Source organism: Dendropsophus ebraccatus, chromosome 14 (assembly GCF_027789765.1).
Source record: "Dendropsophus ebraccatus isolate aDenEbr1 chromosome 14, aDenEbr1.pat, whole genome shotgun sequence".
Classification (NCBI taxonomy): Eukaryota; Metazoa; Chordata; class Amphibia; order Anura; family Hylidae; genus Dendropsophus; species Dendropsophus ebraccatus.
Genome location: NC_091467.1, coordinates 69,936,629 through 69,952,864, shown reverse-complemented (window position 1 = coordinate 69,952,864; position 16,236 = coordinate 69,936,629). Strand labels below are relative to the sequence as shown.

The 16,236-nt window shown below is 44.5% G+C and overlaps 1 protein-coding gene across 3 annotated transcripts in view; it reads right to left on the bottom strand.

The window, feature by feature from the left end:
* Window positions 1-773: 773 nt before the first annotated feature.
* Window positions 774-16,236, bottom strand: part of MAP2K6 (mitogen-activated protein kinase kinase 6) — a 36,186-nt gene continuing 20,723 nt past the window's right edge. For all 3 annotated transcript variants that reach the window (XM_069952650.1, XM_069952651.1, XM_069952652.1), the window contains 9 exons: window positions 14,747-14,860; window positions 12,112-12,231; window positions 9,678-9,794; window positions 9,326-9,377; window positions 7,982-8,109; window positions 6,875-6,952; window positions 5,928-6,067; window positions 3,348-3,393; window positions 774-2,459 (listed from right to left, as the gene is read on the bottom strand). In XM_069952650.1, coding sequence (XP_069808751.1) covers window positions 2,382-2,459; window positions 3,348-3,393; window positions 5,928-6,067; window positions 6,875-6,952; window positions 7,982-8,109; window positions 9,326-9,377; window positions 9,678-9,794; window positions 12,112-12,231; window positions 14,747-14,860 — 873 coding nt within the window. In that variant the 3' untranslated portion in view covers window positions 774-2,381. The remainder of the gene's footprint in view (window positions 2,460-3,347; window positions 3,394-5,927; window positions 6,068-6,874; window positions 6,953-7,981; window positions 8,110-9,325; window positions 9,378-9,677; window positions 9,795-12,111; window positions 12,232-14,746; window positions 14,861-16,236) is intronic.

Sequence of the window (16,236 nt, the reverse complement as noted above, 5' to 3'; positions counted from 1 at the left end):
TTTTTTTGGCACAAACTGCACCATATTTTTGGGAAACCAGTTTTGATGATTCCCCCTAATCTGTTTTCAGTCCCTCCCGTATTGTTCTTTCCTCAGACTAGATGTTGGACAGCAGCAAGACAATAGCAGGAGAGCCCTATAACCTAACTGATGGTTCTAATTTTACAATACTTCCAGTAAATTCAACGTGAAGGCATTGATTTACCTTTGGGGAACAGTGTGGGTTATCTATATCAGGTAAAGTGGCTGACATATTATAGGCACACTGGCTTTTTCTCTCTCCTGAACAGAGCATGACCACTCTCCCACCTTCATCCACTCCTGGGTTGTGCCTAAAAAGAGGAGGGGCTGCAGGCCTAGGACCCCACCTCATTGACATGCACCTGCGAAATAAAACATTAGCCAAAATACCGGCCCCAGGAGAAAGGCAAACCGCGAGACCCGACACAGCGTGATGAAGTGGAGGACCCAGTACCGGTGATTTGGGTCTGTGTAGGGCGACCGGTACAGATTCACTTTAAAGGGTTCTAGGCTCAAAAAAAATGCCCTCTTTTCCTGTACGCACCGCACCACTTCTCCTCAGCTTGGTGCTCTGTTTCATTAAAGTGAATAGAGATGGATTTAAATGCTAAACACAACCCAGTCCTGGATATCCCATTAAATAGTAGGGATTCTCCAAAATATGAACTTTTCTCCCACAGGTTCCCCAATGCCAAAAGGGTTCCACACAATAACCAAAAACATCCACATACACAAAAACAAGCACAGACTAGTTTTGACATTAAAAAATATAATTGATATGCAAGACATTTCATTGGATTGGAAATAAAAAGGTCATTTCCTGTTGTGTATACTTTTTTTTTCCTGACATGGCACAACCCTGCAGTATTCACCACTGTAAGATCCATACAACATTTCATGGCCAGAATGATCATGACCTATTTATACAAGCCCTTCAGTAATAGAAAACATTACTATTTGTCATGGATACCATGACCCCGGTTACCCCTTGCAATGCATTGTATGGCGCCGAGAGGGGAAAAAAAAAAAAAAAAAAACTATTAACTGGAAAAAACAGGCTTGGGCACAAAGGTCAGAAATTTTTTCTTACAGTAATTGTGTGTTGCTGCACTAGGGGAAAAAAACTGCATTAGGAGGACCTGCGCCCAAAATTAAAACAAAAAAAACAAAAACAAAACACAATTTTAAAATTCATCCACTGCTATAAGGATGTGACAGGTTGTTGCAGAAATTTTATTATTTCATCTGGTAACTTTGGCGTTCGGCCCATTGTGACCTTTGTACAAGTTTTTCGGCCTTACTGGCGGCCCAATGCATTGCAAGTCCCTTTATCCGCACGAGGGCTCCTCCTGCCATGACGCACCCTGAGGAGTAACTTGTACAGAGAAGGTGATTGTTTGGCTTTTAGTACCAGTCACATGCCAATACAAAAAAATAAACCGGCCCTGGTATGATTCCATGGGACAGGTTTCCTCTGAAGTAGTATATATATATGCAATAATTCATCTTTAAATTACGCCCTCCATAGGCTCCCATAACCTCAGACAGCATGATTCTAGTGTATTTTTAGCTTCCAGGCCTTACAGATCACGTAGTCAGCAGCGACTCGTCTCGTCTAGGCCAGCAATAAAATCAATATGTCAATCTAACTACTTGGCTTTAAAAAGAAACACATTAGATAAAAAAAAAAGAATATATTATATAAGAGGATGACATTTATCACACAGTCACTCCAAATTCATTGTTTAAAAAATAAATGTGGGGGGGAGGGAACAAAAAAAAAGAAACTTAAATACAAAAAAAAAAAAAAAAAAAAATCACCCTTTCACCAGCAAAACCCTATAAATATTTGCCACCGTACTTTATCCAGATCACACACTCTTCCTCTCAAAACGCAGACTTAAAACCAGAATACAGAACATAAATATCGTTTCCAAAAGAAAAAAAGGTGGGGGGTGGAGGCGGGAGACAAGAAAAAAAAAAAAATCTACACAGGAAAACAAACATCTAGTAGCACCTAGAACCAAAACAAAAAATGTCTAGAAATCTAAAAATCGCTAAAAACCCATACGGCAGCAAGTGGGTAGAGAGGAAAAAAAAAAAAAGTTAAAATTATCCCATTCCGGTAAGACGCGTGGTTGAAACTCCTGCACTGCCAGCAAGGCGGCGGTGGCAGCACAGGGGTTAGACATTTGCATGTAAAAGGCCAAAAGAAACAAATATGGAGTCCAGTTTTCCCAGTCCCATAATGCGTTTCTATGGGGTATTCAAGCAGCCACATTCAGCCGCACCACGTCCTGTGGGAAGAGAAGAAGTCCATGCGTAGGATGAGAGAGGGGCGAGTGGGCACTTGCGTCCATTTATTCTCCCAAAATGAGTTTGACGAAAGACGCCACATCAGTGTTCTTGGATGCGTGCAGCGTGAAGAACGGGTGTTGCTGCAAGGGGGGGGGAGAAAGTTTAAAATATATTACATACTCCTACTAAGAGTATATCTTAATTATATTAATATATATAGCAGCATATATAACCTGACAATCCCTATATGTACATTAGATAAGATGGGAACGCCCCTTTAATCTATCGTTCCGTTTTGGGGTAACTGACCCATGTCTGTTTACGTGTCTCTATAGTAAGACTACAAAGCAAGTCATCACAATTACTAAAATGTACAGTGTACTAAGCAGGAGGGAGGGAGCAGATGAAAGGGGGTGACTGAAAGATTTGTATTCTGTAACCCCCTTTCTTTTTATAAGGAACCACCATACATTGCCAGTCAATCTTACAGGGGATCTGTCACCATGTTTATGCCACCTTAAATCAGGGCAGCAAAAATTAGTGACAAAAATGCTGAACAGATTGGTGTATTACTTCCATCCTTCTGTTCAGCAGTTCTCCTAATATGCAGGAGAATAGGATTCTTGCTCCACCCCTCACCCCAGCTGCTGATTGACAGGTGACTGCCTATACACAGCATGGATAGATAACTGCCAATCAGCAGCTGGTGGGTGGAGTTTTCTGCTTCTCATGAATATCCAGGACTACTGGGCTCATGCACATAATTGAGAGAACTACTTATTGTCCATGTTATTGAGGAGGAGATCTCTGAATCAGCTGCACAGAACAATGTAAGTGATCCATCATTCTGTTCAGCTTCTCTTTCACTAGTTTATGTGGCCCTGAGATAGGACAGCCTAAACCTACTGACAGTCTCTTTAACCACCTTTAGTCATGAAGGTTCCAGTAATATCGCCCCAGTTGATTGCACTTGATTATTGGGCACATTCCTTTAAGGGTGTTAGTTCAGGGATATCACCTATACTTACCATAAGCTCTGCGTAAGTCGGACGCTCTTTGGAATTCTTCTTCAAGCTGCAAACAGAACAAAATGTAAGACTCACATTAGAAAAAAATATTTTAGATAGATAGTGAGTAACCCAGGACCATCAATGCACCCGGTATTACACTTACACACACACACACCTTGGTCAAGACAAGTGACTGGCAGGGCCTCTTAAGGTTGGGTGGGGTCAAGGGGGTAGGAGACCCTCCCCAATATTGGTGCCCTGTGTGCATTATGCAGAATAAAGACTGATCTTTAACCTCATCGACGTCAAGATTTTCTTAACTCCTGATCTTTAAATTAATAAATAAATTTAAAAAAAAAAAGAAGAAGAAGAGGAAGGCAGGGGGGTAAGTATACTATATTTCCCCACACCCAGACTTCCTGTCATTTTTAAAATTTTGTAGAACTTCTCCTTTAAGACGTCCAAGTCTCCTTTAATGATTGTATCAGTAAACAAATGCGGAATTGTTCTTCCCAAGCGTCCCCCGCCCCACCCCGCGTGAGAGGACATAGCAACAGCCGGACAGCAACCAGGGTCAGTGTGACAGCCACATCCGTCACAGGGCGGCCTGATGGAGTAAAGTTACCCATCCTTCGTCAGGATGTTTCCTGTGATCGCTTCCGGCTCAGTGATCTTTTGGGAAACCTTCCAGACAGACAATAGCAGGACAGGTTGCATCAGGCACAACCAGTAAAACGTGAGCCGCTAACTCTCATAAAAGCAAGGCCTATGGGATTCCTGAAATCCAAGGGGAAACTGCCAGATAGACTTTTCCTGCTCCTGCCTGGTGGTAAACACATTGCTCATAGTTACGGTATTAATTCTGTTTAGTGCGTGCGGTATCAATAATCCTATTCCTGAATTAGAGTGACAATTCCCATCATGCCTGGACAGCCAGAGTTTTACCTACTCAGGCATGATGGAAATTGTAGTTGTGCAACAGCTGGCGGGCCGCAAGTATACCACCTGTACAAGAGAGCACAATGGGGGAGATTTATTAAACATGGTGTAAAGTGAGACTGGCTCTGTTGCCCCTAGCAACCAGATTCTACCTTTCATTTTCCAAAGAGTCTGAGGAATGAGAGGTGGAATCTGATTGGTTGCTAGGGGCAACTGAGCCAGTTTCACTTTACACCATGCTTGATAAATCTTCCCCTATGTACTCAAAACTGAACTGATCCTTACACCATTCACATAAAAGGTGATAGTTTCCATCACTTGCCACTAAATGATCCATCCCTTGTTACCATCAGAGGCGGTGCACAGGATTAGAAAAACAAGGCTACCTTCTGACAGAATCAGCTCCACCCTTATGTACAGGCTGGATGTGGTACTGCAGCTTAGCAAAATTAAAATGAATGGGGCTTAAAGAGACTCTGTACCCACAATCTGCCCCCCCCCAAACCACTTGTACCTTCTGATAGCTGCTTTTAATCCAAGATCTGTCCTGCGTATCTGTGCCCTAACTTTGCACCACCCCTCCGTCCCTCCTCATCATTAGGAATGCTTTAGGCAGATTGCCTCCTATTCCCCACCTGTGTCAGCACAGCACACGGGCTGGATCGTTAAGGACTAGAGATGAGCGAACCTGGAGCATGCTGGTCGATCCGAACCCGAACTTTCGGCATTTGATTAGCGGTGGCTGCTGAAGTTTGATAAAGCCCTAAGGCTATGTGGAAATCATGGATATAGTCATTGGCTGAATCCACGTTTTCCAGACAACCTTAGAGCTTTATCCAACTTCAGCAGCCGCCGCTAATCAAATGCTGAACGTTCGGGTTCGGATCGACTCGAACACGGTTCGCGCATCTCTATTAAGGACCTGTGCAATGTTCAGCATGGAGAAAATGTTTCAGTGGCATTCCTAATGATGAGGAGGGTAGGGAGGAGGGATGGAGGGGTGGTGCAAAATTAGGGCACAGATACTCCAGTTTGGCACGGATTAACAAGATTAAAAGTATTTTTTAGGACAATAACTGCATCACCTGCTGAACCGACCACAGGACAGATCTTGCATTAAAAGCAGCTATCTGAAGGTACAAGTGGTTTGGGGGGGGGGGGGGGGAGCAGATTGTGGGTACAGAGTCGCTTTAAAGGAGTACTCCAGCAAAGGAAGGAAAAAAAAATTTCAAATGAACTGGTATCAGAAAGTTATATAGATTTGTAATTAACTTATATTAAAAAATCTCCAGTCTTCTATGGGGATTTGCTGCTGCTCTGGACAGTTCCTGACATGGACAGAGGTGGCAGCAGAGAGCGCTGTCAGACTGGAAAAAATACACAACTTTCTGCAGGATATACAGCAGCTGATAAGTACTGGAAGACTGGATATTTGTAAACAGTGGTAACCAGATAAGGGGTTATCCAGGATTTAAAAAAAAAAAAAAACACACACACACACACACACACACACAGACCTCACATTGTGTGGAATATTACAAGTCTGCTCCATTCGAACCGCAATACCAAACAGAAACTGAGCACAACTCATCAGCGTGGATTTCCTAATCCTGGATAACCCTATCGATGCAAAAAACAACAACTCTTATCCTCACTCACCACTTTGAGGTAAAGTCAACAAAATCTGCGGAGAACTTGTCGGCAGGCAGCTGTGGAGATGGCTCCTCTACCACCTGTTTCAGCTGCTGAAAAGGAGTTCCCCAAGAGTCGTAAGGAAACCGCAGGATGGCCAGCTCAATCTGGGAGAGAGAAGAGAAAATGACATCACAGACCGGTGATGATGTAACACCCCCTCCTGACACGTTATATAACACACTGTGTGCGCTATACGATAACATTATCAGAAGCAGCGACATGGACTGTAGCTACCCTATAACAGTAACTAGCAAGGAGTATAAAGTGTGACTCTGCTGCCACCATGAGGTGAAATTCTGGAATTACACACTTTCCTATAGTTTTTACAGGGTTCATTACACAATGTTATCCCCTGATCAGTGCGCTGTTGTAGCCAATACCAGAAGATCGGGGTGCCGTGGATACTCCCCAAACCTGGAGAGTTCCGTGCACAAGCCCTATTCTAATTCATAGAACTGGTGCACAGAGTACTGAATAATAAACAAGGAATAAAGGCTGTCTATACTCTTAAAGGGATTTAAAGTGGCTGGACAATACAACCAATGCGGTCTCTCACCTGGTGCAAAACGTCAACTCTCATGCCTGAGCAGATAACAGTTGTCCAGGCATACTAGGAGGAGACTTACACCACATGTTATAAAACTGCTGCATGTTATATATTAACTGCTGAGGAACTGGCTGCCAGGACCTCTAGCATTTCTTAGAACAGGGGGAGGGAACCTTGGCTGTCCAGGCATGATGGGAGTTGTAGTTCTGCAACAGCTGGAGATCCCAGGTTCCCTACCCCTGCCTTAGAGTGAAGGGACTGCAATGTTAGGAGAATAAGGCTTAGGTGCAGATATGTGCATAGTCAGTGGTCCGGAGCTCCTCCCCTGAAGAGCCTGGCCCCTTTAACGTTACACCAAACTTACCATAGTAATTCCCAGACTCCAGATGTCGGACTTCACGCTGTATCCTTTCTGATTCAGCTCCGGGTTTATTCTTTCAGGCTACATTTAAAAAAAAAAAAAAAAAAAAAAAAAAGGGTTATTATAAGGCAAGATGATAAGGATGAGAATCTCTAGCTGTCAATATCTGCTCCTGGGAAAGCAGTACAGCTACCATACAAGTCACCACCCAGCTGTTCTAGATTCCTGAGAGGCGTAGCTATACAACTGCAGTGGTATTAGACAGTCTAAAAAACTAACAGCAATCACATTATAACTTTAAAGAGAATGTGCCACCTACATTTTCTTACTGATCAGAGTCAGATACTAAAACTTGTTCTTTTGTTCTAATCTGTTTCTATTTTGTTAGTTCTTTGACTTTTTGTAACTTGTTATGGGGCGACCATGTTGCCTGGGCTGTTCTTAACAGCATTTAGTGTTATGCTTTACAGCAAGACTCATGGGCATAGACGACAATAGACAGACTATGCCCTTGACATGAATGTGAGACTTTATTGAGCATGCTATGAGACCTGTGAGGTCATTCCACAGGGAGCTGCAATGCTTTACAGACCCCTTTACAGCAGCCTCCTCTTATCACCACCAACAGGAAGTCTCAGCTTAGTTTTAGCCCCAGTGGTGAGAACGGGAACTGCGAGATTTCATGATTATTTTATATTATAGATAGAAAAATGAAAATTTAGAAAAATGTCACCAAAAATTCTTAAGATATCTGTTTAACATAAAAAAAATATTATTTAAGCCAGTGCTTCTCAATTCCAGTCCTCAGGCATTGCTCAGCACAAGGCAGCATGCTGCAAACACACGTCATTCTTCCCTATATGTCCCAGTAAAGATAGATATATATGTATCTGTATATATGTGACTGGGAGATGGGGACGTAGGCCAAGGTGGACAGGTCAATGGTGGTAACATCACTCAAAGCTTGATCCAGCCAAGGCTCTGGAGATGGAGGATGACATGTCTGAGGACAGAAGGTGAAGCCAGGGAGCTGGAAACAATACCACAATGAGTCCCAATGACAACGCAGCTTCCTACTGGGAGGGTTCCATCAGTGTGAGCTGCACTTACAGCCATGTACGGTTTGCAGCCGGCGTCCATTGTTTTGGCTACAGAGTCCACTAAGTATCCACTGATTCCAAAGTCGCACATCTTCACCTGCCCCTGCTTATTGATGAGAACATTGGAAGGTTTCACATCTGCAAATGAAAGAACAGAGGAGAGCCATTATGTATAGATCAGGGCGTACGTAGTCACAACCCTAAAAGCTAAACGTCCCTCTGACAACACTACCTGGCACATGTACATAATGTAAATGCAAATAACCATCTATGTTCAAGGTTGAAATAGCAGCAGATCTGTATGATGATGATTTACTTGGTGTGTATAATGGTCAGGTAGGTGGTCGGTGTCACAGTAACATCCACATGATGCCAGGATAGAGTTTTCAGCAGAATATTGCCCATCACACTGACCCCCCCCATCCTGTCTTCCCATAGTGCATCTTTGTGCCATCTCCTCCCCGCATGATGGAGAACGTGATGCAGCAGACCAGACACTTCTTCCATTGCGCCAACATTTTCAGCAGTTTACTTTATGGTCGCCCATCTATGCTATCGGACAGACCTGACCTTTAACCCCCGCACGCATCACCATGCACCAGGACACCGATTATCCATCCTTAGAGCAATTTTGGTAGCAGCTTACCACTAATCCACCGGCCGCTCTTGACGTGCCCTGACCCAGCCACAAAGGTCACAATATGGCCCTGTTTGCAGCACATGGAATTCAAGAACGGACTGGTTCCTTATTGCCTGGTATAGCCCCCTCCCCCCACCTTGAGAGGCAGCACTGCCACAATAGCATCGATATCACAGCAACTGCCAGTAATTTTAAAGGGATAGGTCACAAAAAAAAAAAATTTCTTTTACATCAACTGGTGCCAGAGATTTGTAATTTACTTCTATTAAAAAAAAATCCATCTCCCAGTATTCATCAGCTGCTGTATGTCCTGTGGTGTATTCTTTAAAATCTGGAGAGCATGAGAGGTTTTCTATGGGGATTTGCTGCTACTCTGGACAGAGGTGGCAGCAGAGAGCACGGTCATACTGGACAGAATACACCACTTCCTACAGGACAAACAGCAGCTGATAAGTACTGGAAGACTGGAGATTTTTTTTTTTAACAGAAGTAAATAAAAAATCTCTGGCACCAGTTTATGTGAAACAATTTTTAGGGGTGATCTGGGAGATTGGTATAACGCCATCAGTGCACATGAAACCTGCAGAATCAGTCGGGGCCATTTATTCTTCAGTCATAAGCAAAAATGCAGTGTGTGCAGTAAATGCGTGCAGTAAATGCAATAAACCGGTGATAACAGGCAGCGCACGTACATGGCCGGGAGGGGGCACTCACCTCTATGGATCACAGAGAGTTTACTATGTAGATGTTCTAATGCTCTAACAATCTGTAAGGAGATACAGAGAAGACATTACATCAGGGATATATATAAAATATATATATATATATATATATATATATATATATATATATATATATATATATATATATATATATACACACACACACTAATATATATACACATACATACACACACACACATACATACATACATACATACATACACATACATACATACATACATACATACATACATACATACATACATACATACATACATATATATATTACATACACACACACACACACACCATTCTCCAGTACAGACCATCGCACGGCTACTTACAGAAACTGCTATTTTGCCCAGGATATCTTCTGGGATTGTCAAGCCTTTGTCTATGACGTTCTTGTAGAATTTGTCCAGTGATGTATCCATAAGCTCCATGCAGATCCACACATCTCCCTGCAGACAAAGACAACGCATCACTGCACCACTGTATATGCGTATAGTTGGAATAAGAGGTCCTTACATAGGCCCATATATAAGGAGTACTTGTCAGACTTGTCTATAGTTATTGATCACAGTGGGTCTCACTGCTGAGAACTGACACGATCAGGAGATAGACAGGGAGAGAGCGTGGCGGCCGTGCTATCCATAATCAGAATTAGCGTGCAGATGGGGAGTGGATGGCATGGCCACATTGCTCTTTTTCAGGCCTAATTTAAAAAATCTCCAGTCTTCTAGTGCTTCTCAGCTGCTGTATGTCCTGCAGGAAGTGGTTATTCACTCCAGTCTGACACAGTGCTCTCTGCTGCCACCTCTGTCCATGTCAGGAACTCTCTAGAGCAGTACAAATCCCTATAGAAAACCTCTCCTGCTCTGGACAGTTTCTGACATTGACAGAGGTGGCAGCAGAGAGCAGTGTGTCAGACTGGAGAGAATACACCACTTCCTGCAGGACATACAGCAGCTGATAAGTACTGGAAGAATAGAGATTTTTAAATAGAAGTAAATTACAACTTTAATAACTTTCTGACACCAGTTGACGTGAAGCGGTGTTCTTCTGATGCCAAATGCTGCACATACTCCAGGACAGGCTCAGCTCCACAACTTCATATTTCAGCCTTAAAGAGGAGCTGTCAGTTTTCAGATTACACTGGAAATAGTTTCCTTAGCATACAGCAAGGACTTTACAAAGTGACATATGTATGAATAATGAACACCACCACCGCAAGCTGCAACATAATGTGAATGTGCACACAGTTTAATGTCAGTGGAGAACGGAGTAACTCACACTGCAGCAGCTGCTGCGGAACATCTCCAACACCAACCAAGTACAAGATTACAATTTAAAGTGACTGTACCACCAGGCCCAGGCTGAAGCACTGAGACGGGCCAACCCACCCCCAGTGGGAAAAACCCCAGCCCCTCCATGACGTGACTCCATTAGAATCAATGGAACCCTATCAGAGGGGCGTGGGTTTCCGCCCACTAAGTGGGTCAGCCCGTCTCAGTGCTTCAGCCGGGGCCTGGTGGTACAGTCACTTTAATAAGCATTTACATAGGCTGCAGAATTATAGTAGTTATATTCTTGTATATAGGAGCAGTATTATAGTAGTTATATTCCTGTATATAGGAACAGTATTATAGTAGTTATATTCCTGTATATAGGAACAGTATTATAGTAGTTATATTCCTGTATATAGGAACAGTATTATAGTAGTTATATTCCTGTATATAGGAGCAGTATTATAGTAGTTATATTCCTGTATATAGGAACAGTATTATAGTAGTTATATTCCTGTATATAGGAACAGTATTATAGTAGTTATATTCCTGTATATAGGAACAGTATTATAGTAGTTATATTCTTGTATATAGGAGCAGTATTATAGTAGTTATATCCCTGTATATAGGAGCAGTATTATAGTAGTTATATTCCTGTATATAGGAGCAGTATTATAGTAGTATATTCTTGTATATAGGAGCAGTATTATAGTAGTTATATTCCTGTATATAGGGGGCAGTTATATCGTAGTTATATTCTTGTATATAGGGAGCAGTATTGTAGTAGTTATATTCTTGTATATAGGGAGCAGTATTATAGTGGTTATATCCCTGTATATAGGAGCAGTATTATAGTGGTTATATTCCTGTATATAGGGGGCAGTGTTATAGTAGTTATATTCCTGTATATAGGGGTTATATTCCTGTATATAGGAGCAGTATTATAGTAGGTATATTCTTGTATATAGGGGGCAGTATTATAGTAGTTATATTCTTGCATATAGGAGCAGTATTATTGAGGTTATGTTTTTGTGCATAGGGGAAGTAAATTATTGTGTCAGGTTAACTGCAGAATTAGCCTGAAAAGTTAATCACCAAATTGTGACTTACACTTCAACAAGTTCTATGAAGGATTTCACCTTGTCAATATAAATCACCCATATGATATGTTCTTTTGGTGAATTGAAGAGGTTTTCCAGGAATAACTATAGTTCGGCTATCCAGTGGGCAGGTTATTATTAGCAGATTGGTGGGATGAATAAGCCATCAGTAGTTTTTTCCTGGAAAATTATTAAGTATTTACAATTTTTTTTTTAAATCTAATGACAGACGTTCAGATCCTTAACGCCTTCATAACCAAGGTCACTGATGCACCAATGCAATGCTGTACATCTAAAAGCCCCTATACATCATTCAGCCGCCAGTTATATGGCCGTCTATAGCAGTATGGCTGCCGTACAGGGGTTAACCCCCCTCAAATCCAGGAAAATACCTCTCTGAATAACGCTCCGTAAAAGGTGACCGTGAAATCACAGTCGACTGTGCGCATAGATATATCGAGGTCCATTAGCAGTCTCTTTTGTTCCTGGCTGTTCACGGTTGCCCTGATGCGCTGCAGAGGAGAGAACAGAGATGGATTAGAAGAGTGTCCTACTCCGGGATATAGTTATTGCTTAGATAGCACCTGTCAGTCAGAGATGCGGCCTCCACTGCCGGGTATGGCAGGTGTGTAATGTCTCTTATTGATTCACTGAGGCCTAATGTATACAGATCAGCACCGCTCCTATCTACAGGCCATGTGTGCCATTATGAGATTTTATTCATCTGAGCTTAACTGCAATACCAGCCACTACCCATAGACAGGTGTGGCACTGTTTCTGCAGGAAAGCAGCCCCCATTTTCATGTACTACCTCATCATACAGTAATGCCAGTCTTCTCCACTATGGAATTATCATGATTCAGGCCTAATGGATACACATAGGCCTATGAGGGTAAGAAGATGCAGAGAATGGTCTAGTTTCACTATTATCAAGCAATAAAAGTTGAATACTGGTGGGGTATTTAAAGGGGTATTCCAGGATTTTTTTCCCCCCTTTTTCAATGCAACTGTTATCATAATATGCAGATTGGCAATTCACTTTAATTTTATCTTCCAGTATTTATCAGTTGCTGTATGTCCTACAGGAAGTGGTATATTTTCTCCAGTCTGACACAGTGCTCTCTGCTACCACCTTTGAGTCAGGTATTGTCCAGAGCAGAATTGGACAGAGGTGGCACAGTGTCAGACTGGAGAGAATACACCACTTTCTGCAGGACATACAGCAGCTGATAAGTACTGGAAGACTGGAGATTTTTATAATAGAAGTAAATTACAAATCTATATAACTATCTGAAACTGATTTGTTTAAAAGAAAACTATTGACGCCAGAGTACCCCTTTAATGCATGCCTGGGGCAATATATATTCTGCTCAGCGCCCACAAGCTAATGCAGATGGTTCAGAGAGGTGTACACTTCAGATTTTAAAGGGGTTGTCCAGCGGAAAGCTTTCTTTCAAACCAACTGGTTTCAGAAAGTTATATAGATTTGTAATTTACTTCTATTAAAAAAATCTAAAGCCTTCCCATGTTTTATTTTCAGTCTGACACAGTGCTCTCAGCCGACATCTCTGGCCATGCAGGAACTCTGTCTGTTTTCTATGAATCCGCATAGAAAACCTCTCCTGCTCTGGACAGTTCCTGTCTTGGACAGAGGTGGCAGCAGAGAGCACTGTGTCAGACTGAAAATAAAACACATTTCCTGTAGGACATACAGCAGCTAATAAGTACTGGAAGACTTGAGATTTTTGAACAGAAGTAAATTAAAAATCTAAATAACTTTATAAAAACAGTTGATTCGGGAAAAAAAAAAAAAAAACGCTGGATAACCCCTAAATTAACTCTAATAGCATTGCATTAGGAAACTGTTATGCTATTCCCAGATAGAAAACCTTCGGCACTCCAGCTGTTTTAAAGGAGAACCCCTCCTTTAAAGTACACTTATTATGGGAAATGCACATATCTATTTCCCTTAATTGAGTAGATCAGGCAGGCTTCAATTCATATATATATATATATATATATATTATATAGTGACGTCACGACTGTGGTGTATGCACCTGAAGTGTCCAGCAGGGGGCGCAGTATATGTTGAAGTCTATGTAGAAAGTGTTTGTAGTGGAATCAGTGTGTTCTCCCTCCCCATGCTGTGACACCTCTCCCCTGTGGTCCGGTGTTTGCGATCTCTCAGCTCCCTCCCATACTGCCCGGTGTTGGCGATCTCTCCCCTCCCTCCCGTCTCGTGCTGCCCAGTGCTTTGTGATCTCTCCGCTCCCTCCCCGTGCAGTGCAATCTCCCTCGTGGCCCGGTGCCGTAAAGCGAGGTGAGCGGCAGATAATGAGCGCTCACCCCGCTTCATGGCACCGGGCCATGAGGGAGATTGCACAGCACGGGGAGGGGAGAGATCACAAAGCACTGGGCAGCACGAGACGGGAGGGAGGGGAGAGATTGCACAGCACTGGGCAGCACAGAGAGGGAGGGAGAAATCACTGATTCCACTACATAGACTTCTACATATAGTGTGCACCCTGCTGGACACTTCAAGTATATACACCCGAGTCGTGACGTCACTTTTTTTTTGAGGAATTGAAGCCTCCCTGATCTACTAAGTTGAGGGAAATAGCACTATAAGTAGATTTCCCATAATTAGTGTATATTAGGAATTTGTCTAACTTTCCTTATGTAATAACATTAAAAAAAAATACATTTTGCATGGAGTTCTTCAAAACTACAATTCCCATCATCGACAGCTAAAGCAAAAGTTTTGGCTGTCCAGGCATGATGAGAATTGTTGTTCAGCAACAGCTGGAGGGCCGCAGGTTCTTGGTACAAGCTCTAATATAAAGGAGTTATCCAATATTAGAAGAACATATCTGCTTTCAAAACAGCACCACTCCTGTCCTCAGGCTGTGTGCAGTATTACAAGCCGTCTCCATTCACTTTAATAGGACTGAGCTGCAATACCACACACAAACTGAAGACAAGAGTGGCGCCATGTCTGGAAGAGCATCCATGTTTTCTGCTTCTTACCTTTACTGCCATTATCTGCTCACTAGGCACGTGCCGCATCTTTTCCACCACTCCGTAGGCTCCTCGGCCCAGTTCTTCAATGGGTAATAAGTCATCTGCCTTTACTTCAAAGTTCTAGGCACAAAGGTTAGAGAACATTATAAATCTCGGCCTGTCCGTCCTATAATGTGTGCATAGACAGCGCCGCAGTCACCGAGCCGGCCAAGCAGCAGGCCGGCAGAGATTATATGGCCTGGAGTGCTGCCAGAGGGTCATTCCCATGCGGCTGGCACCTCCTTCCCTGGCAGGCCAGCTGAGAATGTGCTGCGTCATTAGAAAGCTCTTGGCAGGCGGCGTCATCGCATGCAGCTCCTGGAATGGCCTGAGCTGACGGCTTATGAGGAGGACTACGTGTGACTGCCGTGCCCGGGCACAACGTCCCTGGCAGCAAGGAAGAGTTAAAAGCGACCATTTGCACTTGTGCTTCCTATGGCGCCATGCAGAAGGGCTTCACTAAGTCAGACCATCGCCTTCAGTCAGCACTCAGCGCTGGCGGCGGGGGATTGGGCGCATATTTTGGCAGCTCCAGGGAATAACGCTCCACCGGGAACACAATGTTCCATTCCTCTGTCATGGGCCGTATCTAAAGTGACAGGTACACGGAATCAGACTGAAAATAAAGAGCAGCTCATTCTCCACCAACTTTGAAAAGTTTCCAACGGGCCCCGCGCTGCCCCGGCTCCCGTCTGCTCAGCGGCAGGGCCCCGCGCTGCCCCGGCTCCCGTCTGCTCAGCGGCAGGGCCCCGCGCTGCCCCGGCTCCCGTCTGCTCAGCGGCAGGGCCCCGCGCTGCCCCGGCTCCCGTCTGCTCAGCGGCAGGGCCCCGCGCTGCCCCGGCTCCCGTCTGCTCAGCGGCAGGGCCCCGCGCTGCCCCGGCTCCCGTCTGCTCAGCGGCAGGGCCCCGCGCTGCCCCGGCTCCCGTCTGCTCAGCGGCAGGGCCCCGCGCTGCCCCGGCTCCCGTCTGCTCAGCGGCAGGGCCCCGCGCTGCCCCGGCTCCCGTCTGCTCAGCGGCAGGGCCCCGCGCTGCCCCGGCTCCCGTCTGCTCAGCGGCAGGGCCCCGCGCTGCCCCGGCTCCCGTCTGCTCAGCGGCAGGGCCCCGCGCTGCCCCGGCTCCCGTCTGCTCAGCGGCAGGGCCCCGCGCTGCCCCGGCTCCCGTCTGCTCAGCGGCAGGGCCCCGCGCTGCCCCGGCTCCCGTCTGCTCAGCGGCAGGGCCCCGCGCTGCCCCGGCTCCCGTCTGCTCAGCGGCAGGGCCCCGCGCTGCCCCGGCTCCCGTCTGCTCAGCGGCAGGGCCCCGCGCTGCCCCGGCTCCCGTCTGCTCATGCTCCGAAATAAACACAGAAAGTTATGTTAATGTGTAAATTATTTCTATTTAAAAAGCTCCAACCTTTTAGTACTCAGCTGCTGTATGTCCTGCAGGAAGTGGTGTATTCTCCCCAGTCTGGAGAGCAGGAGA